This window comes from Odocoileus virginianus, chromosome 12 (genome assembly GCF_023699985.2).
Source record: "Odocoileus virginianus isolate 20LAN1187 ecotype Illinois chromosome 12, Ovbor_1.2, whole genome shotgun sequence".
Taxonomy (NCBI): Eukaryota; Metazoa; Chordata; class Mammalia; order Artiodactyla; family Cervidae; genus Odocoileus; species Odocoileus virginianus.
In genome coordinates this window covers 4,042,769-4,065,958 of record NC_069685.1, presented here as the reverse complement: position 1 = coordinate 4,065,958, position 23,190 = coordinate 4,042,769, and the positions used below count along the sequence as shown (strand labels likewise).

The window sequence follows — 23,190 nt, the reverse complement described above, 5'->3', positions numbered from 1 at the left end:
AGGAATGAAAGGTTGACTCAACATACAAAAATCAATCTAATGCAACATATTGATAGAATAAAGGTGGGGTAACTCCACAAGATTGTGTCAATAGACAAAAGTATTTGATAAAATTCAACACCCTTTCGTGATAAAAACACTGAAACTGGGAATAGAAGTGAACTTTCTCAATCTAATAAAAGGGTACCTATAAAAAATGCACAGCTAACATAATGAGTGGTGAAAGACTGTATGCTTTCTCCGAGGATGTCCACTCTTACCACTTCTATTCAATATTGTACTGGAAATTCAAGCCAGGGCAATTAGGCAAGAAAGAGAAATAAAAAGCATCCATATTAAAAATAAAAAAGCAAAGCTATCTGTTTGCAGTTGACATGATCTTAGCCCTAAGCAATCCATAAAACAACAGAATACAATTATTAGAGTTCACAAGTGAGTTCAACTGATGGCAAAATAGAAAATCAATGTGTAATAAATATTTGTATTTTATAAACCCTCAATAAACTGCCTGAAAATGAAATTGAGAAAAAATTCCACTTAGCATAGCATCAAAATGAATAAAATGCTTAAGAGTAAAATTAATTGAAGAAGTACAAGACTTGTACTGAAATCTAAACTATTAATGAAGTCAAAGATCTATATAAATATGAAACACATCCTGTGTTCATGAATTGAATGACCTACATATTTTTAAGGTGAAATACTCCCCCAGTTGATCTAAAGATTAACTCAAATCTCCAAAATTCCACTTTCTTTTTTGCAGAAATTGTTGGTTCTAAAATTCGTATGAAAATGCAAGGGACCCAAAACAGCCAAAAGAATCTTGGAGAAACAGAGTTGGAAGGCTCAAATTTCCCAATTTCAAAACTTACTATGAAACTTGAGTCATAACTCAGGCAGCAAAAAAAATCCTGTCATTTGCAGCAACACGCGTGGACCTAGAGAGTGTCATACTGAGTGAGTAAGTCAGACAGAGGCAGGAACGTCTCATGACATCCCTTATGTGCAGAGTCTAAAGGAAGTGAGACAAGCGAGCTTATTTACAAAACAGACTCAGAGAGAACAAACTTAGGGTTGCAGGGGGAAGGATGAGAGGAAGGGGTAAGTAGGGAGTTTGGGATGGACAGGTACACACTGCTATTAAAATGGGTAACCAGCAAGGACCCGCTGTGTAGCACGTGGGACCCTGCTCAGTGTTGTGTGGCAGCCTGGATGAGGGGGAGTGTGGGGAGAATGGATGCCTGTGTATGTATGGCCGAGTCCCTCTGCTGCCCGCCTGAAACTATCACAGCACTGTCAGCTGGCTGTGCTCCGGTACAACATAACAAGTCTGGGGACTTGCCTGGCGCCCAGTGCTTAAGACCATGCCTCCAACATAGTGTGGGTTCCATCCTGGTCACATACTGTGGGGTACAGCCGAAAAGTTTAAAAATGTTTTTAATAAAAATTAGTTTCTGTAAAAAACTTGAGTAATCAAGGCGATTTGGTACTAGTAAATGAATAAACATATAGGTTAATGAAATAGACTTGAGAGTCCAGAAGTAAACAAGGTTTTGAACAAGGGTACGAAGACCATTCAATCAAGACGGAATAGTGTTTTCAGCTAATGACACTTGGACACCACTGGTTAGCCACATGTAAATGGGTCATCCTGGCCTCCCACTTCACTCAGCTGGAGCAGAGACTTAAATGCAAGAGCTAAAACTATAGAACTCTTAGGGAAAAAACATAGCTATCTGTGTCTGTACCCTTGGTTTTTTAGATATGACATCAAAAGCTCAAGCAGTCATATAAAAAGTAGATAAATGTGCCTTCATCGAAACTGACGACTTTTGTATGTCTAAGTACATTGTCACGAAAGTGAAAAGAAACCCCACAGAATAGGAAAAAATAGTTGCAAATCTTATATCTGAAAAGAACTCTTATGACTCAGCAATAAAAAATTTAAATACAGGCAAATGGGCTTCCGAGGTGGCTCAGATGGTAAAGAATCTGCCTGCAATGCAGGAACCCTGGGTCGAGAAGATCCCCTCGAGAAGGGAGTGGCTACCCACTCCAGTGTTCTTACCTGGAAAATTCTATGAACAGAAGAGCCTGGTGGGCTACAGTCCACGGGGTCACAAAGAGTTGGACACAACTGAGCAACTAACACACAAAAGATTTGAATACATTTTTCCAAGGAAAATATACAAATGGCCAAAGAGCATATGAAAAGAAACTCAGCATCATTGGTCATTAGGGAAATGCAAATCACAACACAAGGAGATATACATTAGGATGGCTGTTATCAAAGGAAGGCAAAATAATTATTGGTGAGGTTGTGGAAAAGTTGGAACTCTTAGATTGCTAGTGGGATTGTTAAAATGATTCAGCCACTTTGGAAAACAAGTTGTCTGTTCCCCACAATGTACATACAGTTCCCATTTGAGCCAGCAATGCCACTCCCAGGTGTATATGCCCAAAAGAATTGAAAACATGTTCACACACAAATTGTTACTGATATCAGTCATAACAGCCCAAATGTCCATCAACCGATGAGCCACTAAACAAAATGTGGGGTATCTATGCAATTATTTGATAATGAAAAGGGATGAAGTTCTGATACATGCCAAACCTTGAAAACATTGTGCCAACTGAAAAGAAGCCAGACATAATTTTATTTCTGTCAAATGTCCAGCATAGGCAAATCCATAGAAACAGAAAGTAGATAGTGGTCTCCAGAGACTAGAGGGAGTAGGACTGTGGAGTGACTCGTAATAGAGAAAGGATTTCCTTCCGGGTGATGAGAGCTCTGAAGATAGGTAGAGGTGGTGGCTGTACAACCTTGTAAATGTACTAAAAATCACTGAATTAGATGCTTTAATATGGTGAGTTCTGTGGTATATAAATCTTATTTCAATAAATAAGTGCTCTCATTATGACTAATGTTTATACCCATTTGATCATGGCATTGTTATGTACTGTTTGGATTAACTTGAATAACATAATATGGATACAGATACATTTAGTAGCAAGATATATAATTAAATATAAAGTAAATATTTCCTCCCTCAGGGCTACTACTGTATGACCATTAAAATGTTATTGTCAGGTTTATTATGGTCTAATATGTATACGGGCTTCCCTGGTGGCTCAGTGGTAAACAATCCACCTGCAGGAGACATGGCTTCAATCCCTAAATCTGGAAGATCCCTTGGAAAAGGAAATAGCCACCCACTCCAGTATTCTTGCCTAGGATTGCCTGGGAAATCCCATGGACAGAGGAGCCTGGTGGGCTACCGTCCATGTGGTTGTGAGGGAGTTAGACATGACTTAGCAACTAAACAACAACAAATATGTGTACACTAAAGTGCTTATCATTAAACTTACTTTGTCCTCTTCTGGTGTTGTAAATTATTTGAGAAACATCTCAGTTAAACATTTTGTTTTTAAAGAGCAAGTACAATAATAATAGTGGACATTTAGGAAAGAGATACTGTTCAAGTTGACTTTGTGTTTATGATTTATATAACTGCAACTATCTAAAATTTCTTTGGCAAGTTGAGCAGGTTTGTGAAATACATTGTCACTTATTGAACTTCCCCCCCCCAAAAAAAAAATTATATATATATATATATATATATATATTTTTTTTTTTTTCCAGGTCAAGCAAATCAAGTGGCCAAAGAAGCTGCTAACAGATGGACTGGTATGTATTACAGTGGTAATATATAGCAGTGTATTACTACCAGTAAACTAGTCAAATTCTTCTACACTTTCTAGGATGTGAAATGCAGAAGCTACTGTGCCTAGTTTTGTTTAAGAAAAGACATTTCTGGATATTTATGTATTAAGCAAGTTTTTATATCTTAAATCATTTTTTAAGTCTTATTATGAGTTATTTTGTAAAGTATGAGGTATTTTTGTAAAATAAGTGATTGCTTTCTGTTCAAGTTTTATATAACTTTTACCCAAAAAATCACTTAGACTAATCACTTAACCTTCATATATATTAATGCAAGATACAACTTTTAAGAGTTTTGTGGAATGTGAAAGATTTGTCTTCTTGTTCACAATATTAATTTGTTGAGAACTGACTATGAGCTAGGCATTGTAAAGCCTGTCGATGATGCATTCTCATTTTATCGCCACAGCAATCTTGTGAGGTAGGTAGGATTATTATCCCTAAGTTTAGAGGTGAAACTGAGGCCACTGGGAACCCACAGTCACACAAGTGCTGAGCATGGGAACAAGAACTAGATTTCAGGGTCCAGGCTCTCACCCACTACACACGACAGTCTTCTCTGTGCACCTGCTTCCATGTAAATGCCTCATTAACCCATTTGCCAATGGGTACACCCTCTGGTGTGTGCCAGGGATAGTCTCAGAGATGGTAATTTATGTGTCTTAAAGTTTAGAAGAAAATTAATAAATAGTGATTGTTGTGAATTATATACAAGTATGATTACTATTTTTAAAACCTATCTGGAAGTTACACTGATGCTTCTCCAGTATTGAATTATAAAATAATGGTAATTGGACTTTTCCATCTTGGTAAGAGTCTTTAATGCCTTTGTGTGTGTTACTCATCCTGGTTCTGTTTCTCTGGGAGCGTATGGATAAGATCACACTGGCGCCGAGACGCAGAAAGCTTGAAGTAGCTGCCTTACTTAAGTCCAAGGTGATTAGTCACTGGAAGAAGAGGGACTTGAGCCAGATTTCCCTGATTCCATATTCAGGCTTCTGTGTTTCACAGAAAGCTTAAGAATCATTTTTCCTTGTCTGTTTTAGAATTAAAATCAATATAACTGGCCTTTGGCTCCTATAGAATTGCAGTCTTACTTATTACAAAGTTATTTCCTAAATGGTATGATGCTTTAGTGATAAGAGCAGAGAGGGTAAAAGCAGCAAATTCACATTAAATAAAATGGACCAATGAAATGTGTGCCCAATAAAGTATAAACAAACAGTAAATACAGTGATACCGTGTAGGTTTGAGAAATACAAAATTTTGAGTGGAAAAAGCAAATGGATTTTTTTCCCACTTATTTTTATTAGTTGGAGGCTAATTACTTTACAATATTGTGGTGGTTTTTGTCATACATTGACATGAATCAGCCATGGATTTACATGTATTCCCCGTCCCAATCCCCCCTCCCACCTCCCTCTACCCGATTCCTCTGGGTCTTCCCAGTGCACCAGGCCCGAGCACTTGTCTCATGCATCCAGCCTGGGCTGGTGATCTGTTTCACCCTAGATAATATACATGTTTCGATGCTATTCTCTCAAAACATCCCACCCTCGCCTTCTCCCACAGAGTCTAAAAGTCTGTTCTGTACATCTGTGTCTCTTTTTCTGTTTTGCATATCGGGTTATCATTACCATCTTTCTAAATTCCATATATATGTGTTAGTATACTGTATTGGTCTTTATCTTTCTGGCTTACTTCACTCTGTATAATGGGCTCCAGTTTCATCCATCTCATTAGAACTGATTCAAATGAATTCTTTTTAACGGCTGAGTAATATTCCATATGTGTATATGTACCATAGCTTCCTTATCCACTCGTCTGCTGATGGGCATCTAGGTTGCTTCCATGTCCTGGCTATTATAAACAGTGCTGCGATGAACATTGGGGTACACGTGTCTCTTTCAGATCTGGTTTCCTGGGTGTGTATGCCCAGAAGTGGTATTGCTGGGTCATATGGCAGTTCTATTTCCAGTTTTTTAAGAAATCTCCACACTGTTTTCCAAAGCGGCTGTACTAGTTTGCATTCCCACCAACAGTGTAAGAGGGTTCCCTTTTCTCCACACCCTCTCCAGCACTTACTGCTTATAGACTTTGAATAGCAGCCATCCTGACTGGCATGTAATGGTACCTCATTGTGGTTTTGATTTGCATTTCTCTGATAATGAGTGATGTTAAGCATCTTTTCATGTATTTGTTAGCCATCTGTATGTCTTCTTTCAAGAAATGTCTGTTTAGTTCTTTGGCCCATTTTTTGATTGGGTCATTTGTTTTTCTGGAATTGAGCTGCAGGAGTTGCTTGTATATTTTTGAGATTAATCCTTTGTCTGTTGCTTCGTTTGCTATTGTTTTCTCCCAGTCTGAGGGCTGTCTTTTCACCTTGCTTATAGTTTCCTTTGTTGTGCAAAAGCTTTTAAGTTTCATTGGGTCCCATTTGTTTATTTTTGCTTTTATTTCCAATATTCTGGGATGTGGGTCATAGAGGATCCTGCTCTGATTTTTTTTTTTTCATTTATTTTTACCTGCTGTGATTTATGTCGGAGAGTGTTTTGTCTATGTTCTCCTCTAGGAGTCTTATAGTTTCTGGTCTTGCATTTAGATCTTTAATCCATTTTTAGTTTATTTTTGTGTATGGTGTTAGAAAGTGTTCTAGTTTCATTCTTTTACAAGTGGGTGACCAGGTTTCCCAGCACCGCTTGTTAAAAGAGGTTGTCTTTTTTCCATTGTATATCCTTGCCTCCTTTGTTGAAGATAAGGTGTCTGTAGGTACGTGGATTTATCTCTGGGCTTTCTATTCTGTTCCACTGATCTATATTTCTGTCTTGGTACCAGTACCACACTGCCTTGATGACTGTGGCTTTGTAGTATAGGCTGAAGTCAGGCAGGCTGATTCCTCCAGTTCCATTCTTCTTTCTCAAGATTGCTTTGGCTATTCGAGGTTTTTTGTATTTCCATACAAATTGTGAAATTAACAAATGGATTTTTTACGTTAAAAATAAATCAGGAGTTACAAAGTGATTTCCCGCAGTTAACAAACAGTAGGAACAGGAGTCCCGTGTATACGGTGCGAGAGGAACTTAACTTTGAAAGGAATCCAGTTGTGCTCGTTACTTGCTGTGTGGCTCATTGAGCCTCTCTGAGCTTGCTTCTTCATCTGTTCAGTGTGGATAGTGTTTGCCTCACATTTCGGGAGGGTTAGATGAAACAGTTTGTGAGCCCTTTAGCACACCATTGGACACGTTGATAAACAAACACTCCCGTTTGCCCTTTCTTTTAAAAAAACCCTTTTATATTTTCCAATTGATCGTAAACTTAAAAAATTATAATTAAAAAAATGTGAACAGCTTCTTTTTCCGTTTTGTTACTAGCTGAGAAGGAACCTAAAACTTTTAAAATCATGTAGGAAGGATGATATTTTTAGAAGAGCAGAAACAGCTGTTAAAAACCATATTTCCATTTGAGTTTATGACTTGCTCCTTCCAACATGAAAGTGTTATGAAAAAATTATGGAGTTACATTACACCTCAGAAAACCTTCCTGTTTTCAAAACAAAAAGAAAACATCAGTACTATTTGTAACTAAAGATTGTTATGTAATTATTTTTGGTTTCTTTATATGAAAAAGATTCCTAAAATGTATTTAAAGTTGAGCACATTTACTTTTCAGTAATTCAGTATTTCAGTTTTGTAGAATGGGAAATCAGGGTGTAAGTAGTGTTTTGTGACACTCAGTAACTTTAAATGTGATTTATGAAATTATATAAAACCTTGCCTAGTAATGAAGATACTGGAGTTTTTATGACTCTGTATGAGAGACTTCTTGGTGAGTGAGGGGAACAGGTGTTGTGATTGAGGTCCTAGTGTAGACTCATGCACGTGATACTGCCCCTCTAGTTCTGTGTTTATCCTGGGTTTGCCATCATATAAACTAGCACGAATTGTACCCCTCTTAAAACTGTTTCTTTTAAAAAAAGTAATAAAGTGTTTCAAAAGTTAACAAGTGGGACCTGATTAAACTTAAAAGCTTTTGCACTGCAAAGGAAACTATAAGCAAGGTGAAAAGACAACCCTCGGAATGGGAGAAAATAATAGCAAATGAAACAACTGACAAAGGATAATTTCCAAAATATGAAGCAGCTTATACAACTCAATACCAATAAAACAAACAACCCAATCAAAAAATGGAAAAAAGACCTAAACAGACATTTCTCCAAAGAAGACATACAGATGGCTAACAAACACATGAAAAGATGCTCAGCGTCACTCATTATTAGAGAAATGCAAATCAAAACCACAGTGAGATATCACCTCACACAGGTCAAAATGGCCATCAAAAAGTCTACAAACAATAAATGCTGAAGATGGTGTGGAGAAAAGGGAACCCTGTTACACTGTTGGTGGGAATGCAAATTGATACAACCACTATGGAAGACAATATGGAGATTCCTTAAAAAACTAGGGATAAAACCACCATATGACCCAGCAGTCCCACTCCTAGGCATATACCCTGAGGAAACCTGAATTGAAAAAAGACAGATGTATCCCACTGTTCACTGCAGCACTATTTACAATAGCTAAAACATGGAAGCAACCAAGATGTCCATCAACAGATGAATGCATAAAGAGGTCGTGGTACATATATACAATGGAATATGACTCAGCTATAAAAAGGAATGCATTTTAGTCAGGTCTGATGATGTGGGTGAAACCTAGAACCTATCATACAGAGGGAAGTGAGTCAGAAAGAGAAAGATAAATATCTAACACATAGATAAATATTCTAACACATATATACGGAATCTAGAAAAATGGTTCTGAAGAATTTATTTACAGGGCAGCAGTGGAGAAACAGACATAGAGAACAGACTTATGGACATGGGGAGGGGAAAGGAGAGGGTGAGATATATGGAGAGAGTAACATGGAGACTTACTTTACCATATGTAAAATAGGTAGCCATCGGGAATTTGCTGTGTGTCTCAGGAAACTCGAACAGGGGCTCTGTATCAACCTAGAGGGGTGGGATGTGGAGGGGGATGGGAGGGAGGTTCAAAAGGGAGGGGACACATGTACACCTGTGGCTGATTCATGTTGAGGTTTGACAGAAAGCAACAAAATTCTGTAAAACAATTATCATTCAATAAAAAAGAAAAAAGAAAAAAAAAGTTTTTAATCCACTTATAAACATTTCCACAAAACAGAAAAACAGAGGTGTAAACTATCAAGATTGCGGGTAACATTGTCTTAAAGGCAGACATCCAGTGGCCCAAGGGCATATTTAATCAATCATTTTGAACTGATTCATTAAGAATTGTGTAGAGAGGCTTTTTTTGTTTATTTATTCTTAATCTTTGAAGGTTTATAAAATGATTTCTTGCCCTCACGGGAACCAGTATTCCTTCCTGCAAAGGCTCCAGCCTTACTGTAGTACCTCATTTTCTTCTCTCCTGATCCTGGCTTGAAGTCCATGCCTCCAAGGTTCCTGCAGAGTTGCAGCTCTCCTCTTATTTTCTGCAAATCTTTCTGTATTCTTAGAGTCTGGAAGCAGTACACATAACACTTGATCTTTTATCTCTAACATACATATCACTTGGGAACTGTTTAGCGTGAAGTTGATTTTTCTGTTTCTTGTGTCGGTTTGAAGGCACGGGCTCTTTATTTTTGCAAGCCCTGTGGTACACTTCATAACTGTCCTAGGTAGCAGAGTGTGTCTGTGGCGCTCATGCGGACACTAACCAGATAAGCAGACCGGTCTAGAGTGCCTCATGCTGTTAGCTCTCTCACTCAGGTTCCTCTGAAAAGGAGAGACTGGGTTTAGATTGTTACATAGAGATTTACTTTAATATCTGTTGATACGCTATAGCAAGTAAATGAGAATATTTTATTAACATCCTATTTGATATAGTAGTATTCACCTCAGCAGTTAAGTATCATTGCTTGATACTTGGAATTCAACTTCCTAAAACAATATTCTTAAAAGTGATCAAACTCCATATAACTTCCTAATGATACCATACAGTATAACAGTATGCTTCAGACCAGGTGACTTAAATTGATTTTCTCAGAGTTCCGGAGGCGGAAGTCCAAACCCCAGGTGCCGGCAGGTGTGGCTCCCTCTGAGGCCCCCCTGGCGTGCAGGTGGCCACCCTCTCTGTCCTTGCAGTCTTTGCAGTGCCCGCCCCGGGGTCTGTGTGTCCACCTCCCCTTTTCTTGCAACACTACCAGGTCAGTTGGGTTAGGGTGCACCCCAGTGGGCGCATTTTAATTTCAGTCACCTCTTTAAGGACCCAGTTTCCAAATACAGTCACATTCTGAGGTAGTGGGATTTAGGACTAAAACATATGAATTTGGGGGAGGTGCTAATTCAGCCAGTAACACTTCAAAAGAACCTATTTTAATCCTTCATTTCATTATCACAACTAACACAGTGCTGAACATTTTATAGAGCACTATGAACCAGAAAATTGTATACCATGGTTTTTCTATATTTATAGCCTTAGTACATATTCATTGTAAAGATGGTATATGCACATTAAACAGAGGATTTAAGATTAAAGCAAGAAAACTCACTGTCATTCCTGTTCTCTAAGCGCTGCCACAGTGAGCACACTGGTACTGCCCTGCATAGACACTTTCTGGGTGATTAGACATTTAGATTACTTGTATTTTTTTCTTTTGTTACACTGGGATGAAGATTCTATCATAAATCTTTGTACACTGTTTTATTTCCTGCGGGTCCCTAATTTAGATAGATGTAACACTTTTTTTGGTGATAAGATACACTTAAATTCCCTAGAAGACGTTAAGGCTGTATCTGCTCCTTTTAGCCTTCAAGGGCCCCTTCCCTCCTCTTTACCCCTCCTCCCTAGCCTGGCTGTCTAGAAGCCACGTCTGTGCTGGGGGAGGGGAGGAGAGGGGTGCCCTTTGGGACAGGAGCAGCTCCAATTCCTGGGGTGACAGAGCCCTGCCTCTGCTCTGGAGATGTTAAAGAGGCACCATCCGCCTCTCCCTGTCTTTGGATTATTCCTTAAGTCAGGTATTCTTTAGTGGCGACTGATTTACTGAATTTTTTGAATATGAAATCTGTTTATTCAAAATAATCACTAATATTTTCTTTATTCTGAAAGTTAATTGTTGTTACTCTTGAAAATAGGTTTCCCTGGTAGCATAGTGGAAATAAGAATAGTGGAAATAATAGTGGAAAGAATAGTGGAAGAATAGTGGAATAGTGGAAGAATAGTGGAAATAAGAATCCACCTGCAATGCAGGAGATGCAGGTTTGATCGCTGGGTCAGGTAGATCCCCTGGAGAAGGAAATGGCAACCCACACCAGTATTCTTTCCCAGGAGACCCCATGGACAGAGGAGCCTGGCGGGCTACAGTCCATGAGGCTGCCAGAGAGTTGGACATGACTTAGTGACTAAACAACAGCTCTTGAAAATACAGAAAACTCCTTATTTTGATACTTCTAAAATAATAGAAGTTTTTTTTTTTTAAATGAGTATAATTATATTTGAAATTTTATGATTGTGTTTTCAATTCTCAAAAATGTTTCTCAATTTTCTTTATAGATAACATATTTGCCATAAAATCTTGGGCCAAAAGAAAATTTGGGTTTGAAGAAAATAAAATTGATAAAAATTTTGGGATTCCAGAAGACTTTGACTACATAGACTAAAACGTTTGATGCTGTTGATGGTGAAGGAGCTATGTGCTTGTGAATATGTAAATTTTTATGTTATCCAGCTAAATGTACTGAATTGTCATTTACCTGTAACTCTTTATTGTTTTATTATTAAATAAAGTATGGAGTGTAGATGTTTTCACTCTTTGATTAGTCAAAAGCAGGATGTAGCCACGTTCCCTCAGTGCTCATCAGAGTTAGTAAAATCTGTTAAGCCTACCAATAATTTTTTTTAATAGATCAAAGCCATCATGACATGATAACATTTTTTAGTTTTATTCAAATATTAAGAACCAAGGGTACCTTTGAAGGCTGTATTATACATGCTTGAAAATAACTTTCAAAACTAATGGCTGCTTTACTGTTAATATTTCTCAGTATTTAGTGGAAAATGTGTCTGATTGAGTCTCAGTATACTGCATCATATTTGCAAATTTCCCACAGGAAAAAATACAGAAAGTTGGTGTTCCTTAAATTTAGAGTTAGGTAGTAATTCCTCAAACATGAAAGCTACTTTTTTTTTTAATGTTTGATGCCTTTCTGCTGTAAAGAAGAAAAGCATGCCCTTTGTCCTAATTTATACGCTTACTTGTAAGATGATATAATGGTGTTAGTATAGCAGGCATACTCAGCTAGGGTTCAGGAATTTTTTTTTCCAACTACCTTCAAAAAAGAGTAGGTTAAAAATAATGTATGTGTTGTCTTGTGTATATATCTTTTTCCAGTTCAACTTTGGCGTTTAAGGTATTTGCAGGACAAACTTAAAGAAAAGAAAAATCAGGACTAATGTGTGTAATTTCCTTTCCACACATGCCTTAATTTTTCTCCACACAGTCTGATTTTTATATTCTTTTCAGTAACTTGAATGAGGTACTCCATATGTTTGAAGTGACCCAGATGGTATCCACACCATTTGTTAGTGAATCTGGTCTTTGAGTTGCGTTGAGTTGCCAGGGGCCTACTTACTTACTCACTTCCTGGATGTGGGCGGGAGCTTACTGGTCCAACTTTGTTCTCAGGGCCAGTTTATGTTGCCTTAGGGCAATAGCTTTTCTCACAGGAGAAAGTATTTGATGTAAGAGGCAAAGGGCAAAAAATAAAAATAACCCATCATAAGCCTTTCCCTAATATGCTAATGTAAATTCCAAAATTTCTCAGACCTTGTTTGCTGTTTCTTAGAAAGATGCTTCTGGGAATTCCCTGGCAGTCCAGTGGTTGAGGCTTCCCAGGTGGTGCTAGTGGTAAAGAACCCACCTGCCAATTTAGAAGGCATAAGAAATACAGATTCCATCCCTGGGTCAGGAAGATGCCCTGGAGGCATGGCAACCCACTCCAGTTTTCTTGCCTGGAGAATCCCATGGACAGTGGAGCCTGGCAGTTACAGTCCACAGGGTCACAAAGAATTGCACATGACTGAAACGATTTCGCATCCATACATGCCAGTGGTTAAGCGACATGGCATGGCCAAAAAAACTTTTTTAATTAAAAAAATTCAAAGGTACCTTTCTCTTTAGAGAGGAGGTATATATTTTCAAAATAAAGCCATTTTTAATGGCTTAAAAGATTCTATTTCATAAATATTTAGGTAGCTTCAACATTTTTTTCTTTTACTATCTTATGGGGCTCGCCTGAGAATCACTTCTCAGCATTTGCCTGAGATCAAGTGTAGTATGGAGGCTTCTCAGGTGGCACAGTGGTAAAGAATCTGCCTGCCAGTACAGGAGTCACAAGAGACGGAGGTTTGACCTCCGGGTGGGGAAGGGGAATAGAAAATGGCAACCCACTCCAGTATTCTTGCCTGAGAAATTCCATGGACAGAGGAGCCTGGTGGGCTACAGTCCCTGGGGTTGCAAAGAGTTGGACACGACTGAGCGGCTGAGCTCACAGCATGAGAATGATGGCGATGGAGTCTCTTCATGAGCTCCCCAGAGACTGGTACCCTCTGAAGCCAGCAATGTGCTAGTAGATGTTTAACTAAACTGAGTCTTTGGAAAGTAAGTTCGGGCCTGGCTTATAGAATGTGCCTATTAATGATGTAAATACACGCAGCATAGAGAATTTCAGATTAGCACATGGTAACAGTGTCAGGTTGGAGAAAGATGCTTGGTATCATGTATTTCTACCATACAGATACAGTAGATGTAAATCCTCTAGAGCCTAGATAAGGGTAACATGTAAAGTAATTAGGGAGTAATGAGTTTTTAGTTTTAGTACTATTGATTTCAATGCAGCTATAGTTCATCGAAAAGCAAGAGAGTTCTAGAAAAATATCTAATTCTGCTTTATTGACTGCCAAAGCCTTTGACTGTGTAGATCACAACTGTGGAAAATTCTGAAAGAGATGGGAATACCAGACCACCTGACCTGCCTCTTGAGAAACCTGTATGCAGGTCAGGAAGCAACAGTTAGAACTGGACATGGAACAGCAGACTGGTTCCAAATCGGGAAAGGAGTACATCCAGGCTGTATATTGTCACCCTGCTTATTTAACTTCTATGCAGAGTACATCATGAGAAATGCTGGACTGGAGGAAGCACAAGCTGGAATCAAGATTGCCGGGAGAAATATCAATAACCTCAGGTATGCAGATGACACCACCCTTATGGCAGAAAGTGAAGAACTAAAGAGCCTCTTGATGAAAGTGAAAGAGGAGAGTGAAAAAGTTGGCTTAAAGCTCAACATTCAGAAAACTAAGATCATGGCATCTGGTCCCATCACCTCATGGGAAATAGATGGGGAAATAGTGAAAACAGTGTCGGACTTTATTTTTGGGGGGCTCCAAAATCTCTGCAGATGGTGATTGCAGCCATGAAATTAAAAGACACTTATTCCTTGGAAGGAAAGTTATGACCAACCTAGATAACATATTAAAAAGCAGAGATATTACTTTGCCAACAAAGGTCCGTCTAGTCAAGGCTGTGGTTTTTCCAGTGGTCATCAATTGTTGTGAGAGTTGGACTGTGAAGAAAGCTGAGCGCTGAACAATTGATGCTTTTGAACTGTGGTGTTGGAGAAGACTCTTGAGAGTCCCTCAGGCTGCAAGGAGATCCAACCAGTCCATCTTAAAGGAGATTAGTCCTGGGTGTTCATTGGAAGGACTGATGTTGAAGCTGAAACTCCAATACTTTGGCCACCTCATGGGAAGAGTTGACTCATTGGAAAAGACCCTGATGCTGGGAGGGATTGGGGGCAGGAGGAGAAGGGGACGACAGAGGATGAGATGGCTGGATGGCATCACTGACCTGATGGACATGAATTTGAGTAAACTCCGGGAGTTGGTGATGGACAGGGAGGCCTGGCATGCTCAATTCATGGGATCACAAAGAGTCGGACATGACTGAGCGACTTAACTGATAATCCATCATAGTTTGTGTGATTTCATCTTAGAGATGGCTGTGTTAACAGCTGGCCCACTGTTACTTAATAGTTGGCTTGCCTACTGCAGCACATCACTGTTCTTAATCTTGAAGGGCTGGTTTTGAGTTTGCTCTTCCCTGAAATTAGAGATAACTGATAAAGAAGCCCAGGGGCACTGGTCCAGCAAAACTCTAGGTAATCCTTAGTCCTGGGTTGGTTTTGTAATTGACCTGAAGACTGAGGACAACTTCAGTAGACCTAGAGTCAAATTGCTAGTGATTCAGGATCAAATTTGATTCAGTACTGTATGATTGACACTCCCGATGTCATTTCAATGAATTGTGAAGTTTAAAAGGCATTTGAGAGATGATTTCCATCTTTACAACCTTCTTCACATGTACCTATCTTTTAAAGAACCCTAGGAGAAATTTTGCTGGAGAAGGAAATGGCAACCCACTCCAGTATTCTTGCCTGGAGAACCCCAGGGACCGGGGAGCCTGGTGGGCTGCCGTCTATGGGGTCGCACAGAGTCGGACATGACTGACGTGACTTAGCCACAGTAGCAGGAGAAATTTTACAGTCTCCTCATGAGTTTCAATTTTCAGGGCCAGGTCAGACCACTGAAATGTCACTTCTGAGGTTGGGCCAGGACCAAAGAAATCCATTAAGGATGGATAGGGTACCCCTTTTACGCTAATGTTTGCTGCATCATTAGTCTAATAGGATTAGGAAATTCTTGGCCTGTCTCAGAAATTGATGCTATTATCCTAAACTTTACCAAACATGATTCTAAGGGATTAGAAAAGAAAATGAGTACAGCCAAAAAGCAAGAACCACCCTAATAAATCTTGATCAGAAAAATCTAAATTATAAACCCAGTAATACTGTTTTGGGGTTTGTTTGTTTTAGAACATGATTGGAGTAAAATAGAAAACATTTTCTTGCTGATATACTATCACTGTAAGAGCAGTTACAATGGGACAGGTGGTGGGAGGGTGTCTCAAAATTATACATAAATCCCCTTTCAGGATGTGCTTCCTGAACACTGTCTGTATGCTAGGAGGAAAAATGTACTGCATTGTGAACTGTCCCACTGCAGTGAATTTATATTATACTTACTCCAGCTTGATTTGTAAAAAATGATTTGTAAGAGATAAGAGGTCAGGTGATGTGACTATCTTTGAATCTCAAGGCTAATGATATCTATTAACCAAGAATGGCAAGCTGCCGTCCCAAGAGCCAACTTCAAGGCCTGATTTTTACAGCCCTGGAGCTAAGAATGCCTTTTTACACTTTTTAAATGATGTAAACATAGGAGTAAGCAACAGAGGCGGTATGTAGCCTACGAAACCTGAAATACTTACCAGCTGAAACTTTACAGAAAAAGTTTGTCAACTTTCAAAAGATCAAAAGCTGACAGCCTGTGGTCTAGATAGATAGACATGCGAGGCATATTTTGCCTAACCTGTATTTTATTTTTTATTTAAATTAGTTGCCAGCACAGTCGCATGTAAAATGTCAGGCGCATTTCTAGCTTCCTTTGGAAACTGAATGATTCAACAGCCCACTTGGCAGCGCATCTGCTAGAGGTGAGAGGACTCGGGGAGGGCGAGTGCCGCTTTCTCCCGAAGCCACCCTTCTGTTCCAGGTGGCACTCTGCCGTGAGATCAAGCTTTAGTCTCAGCTTTTCAAATTCCAGAGGGAAAATCCCGGTGCCGTTTTTTGTATTAAATGTCTAACATAGAACTGACATCTTGATGATGAAACATCCTATGCACAAACAAGCGATGTCTTCCCATATACTCAAACATGCTTTTAGTTTTTCCGGTAGTTTTGTAGATGGGCTCCCCTGCTGACTCAAGACAGTACACAGTCTGCCTGCAATGTGGGAGACCTGCATTTGATCCCGGGGTCAGGAAGATGCTGGAGAAGGGCGTGGTAACCCACTCCAGTATTGTTGCCTGGAGAATTCCATGGATAGAGGAGCCTGGTGGGCTACAGTCCATGGGGTCGCAAAGAGTCAGATAGAACTAAGCGACTAACACACACACTTAGTTTTTCCAGTGGTTTTATAGTTTTCTTCATATAAAATTTTTACATTTCTTAAATGTATTCCTAAGTATTTTATCTTTTATTACCATTTTAAATGGAGTTTTTTCTAACGGGTTATTTATGTATCTGAAGGCTGTTTTGCATATTAACTTTGCATCCTGCCATCTTGCTAAGTTCTTTTTTGAGTTTTATAATTCTTTGAAGTTTTCCAGATAACCTATCATATCATATTCAAATAGACATAGTTTTAATTCTCTCATTGTTTTCTCATTGATTGCATCGGCTAATACCACTCATAAAACTGTAGTAGAGATAGGAACATCTATCTTATTTCTGACTTGAGTAGGATGTCAGAATTCTGCATTAAATAAAATGCTCGCCTTTAATTGGTAATGTTAAGGAAATATCCTGTTTTCTCAAGAATTTGTATAAGGAATGCTTGTTAAATTTGTTGGAGTTTTCCCCATCTATGGAGGTAAGCATACGATCTTTCTTTTAAAATCTATTAATAAGGTGAATGATATTAATAAATTTTTCACACTCAACTATCTGTACATTCCTGGCATAAAACCTACTTAGTCATGGTGAATTATTTTCTTAATGTGATATTAGAATTAAATATTATGTAGATATTGATAGTTATATGGATATTAATAGTTTATTTAGAATTTTTGCATCAATATTCATATTCATAATTTTTCTTTATGTGCTATCTGTACAGATTTGGATATCAGTGTTATACTAATGTTAATCCTTCTTATAAAGGATTTGCAAGTTTTCTTTCATCTGCTCTGAAACAATTTATGTAATTCTGAGATTACCTGGCTTCTGAAGATACTCAACTATAATTTTCAACAACAAAACCAAAAACTGGATCATTCTGAACATATGAATTAGTGCTGTTTTGCTTTTCACTTAAGTAGGAGTTTGGAAATTTAGTTCAAAAAATTTGTTTTACTTGCTATATATTGTTTGTTCATAAAGATGTACTAAGATTTATAGACATTTGGTTTGTCTTCAGTTGCATGCTATTTCAGATGGTATTTTCATAGAACATTCCCAAACATCTGTCTGTGCATTGATAGGAATTCTTGACAAAAGAAAAAAAGAAGCTCTTTTGTTTTGTACTCAAGAAGACTATTCATGAAGAACTGATCCTCTACAAAGACAATAAGTAATGTAAGAAAGAGATGAGTTTTATAGAAAAGAAAGGGAATGGTAATGGCTTTGAGGACTTTTTAAATTGCTTTTTCAATGGGTTTTCAGAAATGGATTCTAAGTAATTTTTTATTGAAACAATTTGTAAAAAAAAAAAAAATGTGCTGGGACTCTATTATCAAAGACAGATTTGTATAAATTAACTGCCTTTTAGCTGAAATTTATTAATTAGAAAGAAAATTTGTGATTAATGCTCAGGTATCTTTAGGTTAAAGATTAGCTTTTAAAGGTTAAATGCCAAATGCTTTCTGAAAACGTCCCTAAAATGTGCCTCACTGATGTGGAGACTGGGTTTGATGCAGGAAGGGCGGGTCACTTTGCACGCCTTCACCTGGAAGGCATTGTGTTTCTCATAGCATTTGGAAAAGTAACTACGGGAACTTTTTGTACATTTAAATTGGAGAGATATGTCATTTTTTCCTGTCCAGTTGTGGTTGTTACTGTGTTTAGGTCAACGTACTTCTGACTTACATGCGTTTCCTGTGTTGTGTGAGTTCTGGGGACCCACACCTGACTGAGTTTAACTTTCTTATTAGCAAGTTTCCATCAGAGCAGATTTGGTTTGATTCTGAGGTCAACTGGAACAAATATTTTGCTTTTAAGGACGCTAATAAAATCAGTTTATATTTATGGAGACTGAAATGACCTGTTTGTTTGTTTTTAACAGATTTAAAATATACTTTAATGACAACAATTTTCTTAATAGATCCAGGAAGATAAGTTCTTTCTTGGAATGGTATCAGCATTTGACATAACACAGCTTCAGGAAATAACATACCTGTGTATCAAAATTATTTTGCATAACGAAAACTGAAAGTACCTAAGAGATTGCTTTTCTTGTATGTAGACAGAGTATGTAGGGAGCCATACTGTATTGCAGTATTAGCTATAAGACCATTTAAAAAGTAAGGCAGTAACGTTGGAACTAAGTATATTTTGATGATAGTTTTTTCCCTACTAGACAAAAGCTCTTTGAGGGCATGTTGATTTTTCATGTCTTTAGGCCCAGAGCACCTCATGTAGTATTTGACACAAAAGAATGACAGCTTCATAAGCTCCTGCTTCAAACAGATTCTCATCATTGCTCATCAACACTTTTTCTTAAACTGTAACTGGCCTTACTCTAGAAAGGCCAGAAAGTGGCTGTTACTTTCAGTCAGCTTTCCCTCTCAGGCCCTGAAACTGCTTCAGACATTTGCCACTCGGGCCTCTCTACTCAATTCTACTTTCCTCAATTTTCTCTATTTAAAAAAAAATTCTTTTATTTAAGCTTGAGCTCTTCAAGCATAATCTCAGCTCCCTGACCCCCCCTCCCAGTTGCTGTGACGGCCATCCTTCTGCCTAGACTGGAGCCCCACTGTTGCCCACAACCCCGCTCCTCCTGGCTACTCCAGGGCCTTGCTTGGCTTCATTTCTCTCTTCCTTCCCTCCTCGCGGCAGCTTCACTCTTCCTTTCCGCTGCCTGGTCTGAACACACCTCCACACTGTTATCTCAGAACACATCACCGGATAGGAGAAATACCATTTCTTCTCCCTTTATTCTAATAAAGTTCAGCTAAATTGTTTAACTCATTTTTTAACATTGCAGTCACTTTTTCTCCATTCATGAAATCATTTGGACACTCATTTAATAATCTCATATTTACCAGGCAGCATATTAGAAGTTGATGATACAAAGATAAATGAGTTCTGTAGTCCTTGCCTCAAAGGATTCTAACTGAGTAGATGAAGCAGACGCTCAAGCAGGGAATTACGACCCTGCAGAGAGCCCAGACAAGGAGTGTACAGGTGTCGGGGGTGTGGACGGCAAAGACCGCCGCATCAACCCGCAGTCCCGCTTCCGGGATCTAGACCCACAGGTGCCGAGCTGGCGCTGGGCAGGTCCTCCTCTGGGTATTGCTGTCCCTCTTTGGATCCCAGTTCTCTGTATTTGTTTTATAAATCCACAGTGGGAAACGACATTATATTTTAATAAGGAAACAGTCATTTCCTTATTAAAATAAGGAAATATAGTAAGAAAAAATAGTAAGAAATAGTAAGAAAAAATATGTACGTAAGTAAATTGCTGCTATCCAAACTTTCTACAGAGCATATGCTACCTTTTAATAAAAGGGGAAAGGAAGTCCCCTGACTGTCAAGTGGTTAGAACTTGATGCTTTCACTGCCATGTGGTCAAAAAAATAAGTAAAGGGGGGAAATAGCACATGTATCTGTGATTGCTTGTGTCCACACACACACACACACACACACACACACACACAGATGGAAAGGATGCACAGGAGACTTAGTGGTTGTCTCTGTGAAAGGGAGGAATTCTTCCTCTTCTTTCTTTAAATTTTATTTTTGAATATTGCCTGTTCAAGTATTTTTGTATATTGTTTGTTCAGGAAGTTGGCTTACAACAAAGAAATCCCACAGGTCTGCACCATCTGGCCCCAACTTTTCAGTCTTACTTTGCGCTTCGCTGCAGCATGAAACAAATCAAGATAGTCTTATCTCTTAATCAAAGAATCATTAGCAAGCAAGTTTTGCTCATCTGAGCCCTTCATCAAGCATGTCCTCTATCTAAAGTCTGTTTCTTCAGAGAGCAGCTCAGGCCCAGCCCTCTTCTCGAGGCCTTCTCTGCCAGGCCTTCAGTCACAGAAACCTCCCGTAAGCCTCTGCTCTGTGTAAAAATGTGTGTCTACTCCTGCAGCACTGCTCATCTGCTCCGTAACGTTACCTAAATAATGTTCACGTTTGGATGTCCTGTATTCACTCGATTCCCAGCTCATACATCCGTGCATCATCCACATATAAAGCTCTTAGTATTTCTTGAATCAGTTAATCCTGTCCACTTGCTGAGGGGGATAATTACTGTCTTAATGAAAACCATTGAATGAAAGCGAGCAATAGGCTGTCGGAAGTGTTCCCTAAGTCCCTAGGAAACAATATGGATTTGGATCAAACAAGCTTGAGTTCACATACTGACTCTCACTCTGAATTTAGGCAAGTTACTAATATCCCTATGCTTTCCTGCCCTGTTTTTTTCTTTTTAAAAAAATTTTATACAATTTTTGAAAGTTACTTGACGTTTACAGTTATTACAAAGTATTGACTGTGTTCCCCGTGCTGTGCCGCAGGCCTGAGCCCACCATGCCCCAGTAGTTTGTGCCTCGCTCCCCACTCCCCCGCGCTGCCATGCTTCCCGCGTGGCTCAGTAGGTAAAGAATCTGCCTGCCGACGCAGGAGACGTGAGTTCGATCCCTGGATCGGGAAGATCCCCTGGAGGAGGGCCTGGCTACAAACTCCAGTATTCCTGCTGGACAGTCCCATGGACAGAGCAGCCTGGCAGGCTACAGTCCATGGGGTTGCAAACAGACACGACTGAGCACACACAACCCACTCCCCAAGCCGTCTGTGGCCCTTCCTCCCCCTCTCACCCTGCCCTGTTTCTTAAATCTGGATGAGGTAACTCGCCTCAAAGATCTTGAATTTGCCTGGAAAATCAAGTGAAATGATGTGGACACAGCAATGAACACTGTGCTCTAGGGCAGAGTATGTGCTCAGCAAAAGGTAGTTGTATCATTCTCAGCATTTAGGAAGTTCTTGCCAAAAGAAAATAAAATACTGCCAATACTGTGATGGCAGTTTCCTTCCCAGGTACACTGGCTCCGGGGCCTCGCTCCCCAGGCCTCACGGTCACCTCGGGGGCCCTGCTGCTGCTGTGGCGGAGCCCACCTCGCCCCGGGCCCAGCCTCCGCCGCCCACCCCAGCAGCATCTGCATTCAAGGCGTCCCCCACTCCTGCCCGGCCAGGGAAGGTGAGTTACAGGAATCCCAGCTGAGAAGTTAGGAAACATTTTCTTACGGAAAAGCATTGTCTGTCATACATAGTGGTCAGAGTTTGTAGCAAAATTAGGTTAATGGGCTTCTTGGCCATATCTGGCCATCTGAACCACCATATCTAAAATTGTTTCCATGGGAAACTATGTTCCAGCCCAGCCACTGACTTAGAAAGGCGCTACTGGAATGCAGCTCATTTGGAGACAGTCTGTAGGTCAACTTTCATAACTCATTGTCAATGAAAAAGGAAATGACATTTCTCTTATACTGAAACATACTGTACATACATTTTTACATCTGTCTCTTGGGGACACCAAGTATCTAAAGTTATCTGAAATAGCAGTCCCATAAGCCCGTCAGCTAGAACTGATTTTCTGGGTCTAATTATATTTGGGCTGCTAACTCCAGCAACTCAGATGTGCTTGTTAGGTGTCTCTGAGACATTTTTAGCATTTAATATTTTTAAGGAAGGCAGAGGGAGCTTTTCCCTTTGCAGCACTCCCTTTGCGGTTACATAACACTGTGCCCGAGCCGCGCCTCCGCCCCCGTCCCCCCTGGAAGCCTTCCTGCCCTTGTATGGTAACTCCTCCGCCGCAGCTCTTGGTACTGAAGCGAGCAAGCTGAACCCTTATTAGGATCCAGGCCTAAAAGTTAAACAGCTCAGGGGCCAAGATTAAGAATCTCCTGTGAGTAGAATCGGTAGATACTGCATGAATCAAATATGTTTGGTTTCGGACCAAGCTATTAGGTATGAATATAAGTGATCTGTATGAGTTGGTGTCATAAAAACAGAAACAATTACTTGTGTTTTAAATTCATTCTAAGTTTCAAGAAAGCATTTTTCTAGCTACCTAATGTTTCCATGTTGTGTAATTGCCGCAAAGAGCATCAAGAATGTCTTTTCTTTCCTTTTGTCTTTCTTGCGTCCTATGGATGTGGCAAAAGCAACGTCCATGTACTCTGTTTATTCCAGGCTTACGCTCAGTCCTTGAGTCACCCTCCCTTTTAAGTTAGTTTCTCTGAGAGGGAGAAGAAAAAAGCAGAACCAGACAGACTGTTAATTCTCTTATTCCACCCCCTCAACAAAGCCAGATCTTAATAAGGGTAAAATAAGCATTTAATATATCAAAGCAAGTCTTATATTCCACCCAGAGTGGAAATTGGTACAGCCATTATGGCAAACAGTATGAAGATTCCTTAAAAAATTAAAAATAGAGTAGCCATATGATCTAGCGGTCCCACTCCTGGACATACACCCAGGCAAAACTGTAATTTGAGAAGGTACACACACCCCTCTGTTCACTGTTTAAAATAGCCAAGAACTCCCCTGG

General features: G+C 39.4%; 1 protein-coding gene across 1 annotated transcript in view; it reads left to right on the top strand.

Moving 5' to 3' along the window:
• MND1 (meiotic nuclear divisions 1) overlaps positions 1-18,677 on the top strand; it is an 85,462-nt gene extending 66,785 nt beyond the window's left edge. The window contains exons 8-9 of the mRNA XM_070474736.1: positions 3,644-3,688; positions 11,296-18,677. Of these exons, the coding sequence (XP_070330837.1) occupies positions 3,644-3,688; positions 11,296-11,402 (152 nt within the window). The 3' untranslated portion in view covers positions 11,403-18,677. The remainder of the gene's footprint in view (positions 1-3,643; positions 3,689-11,295) is intronic.
• Positions 18,678-23,190: the final 4,513 nt, after the last annotated feature.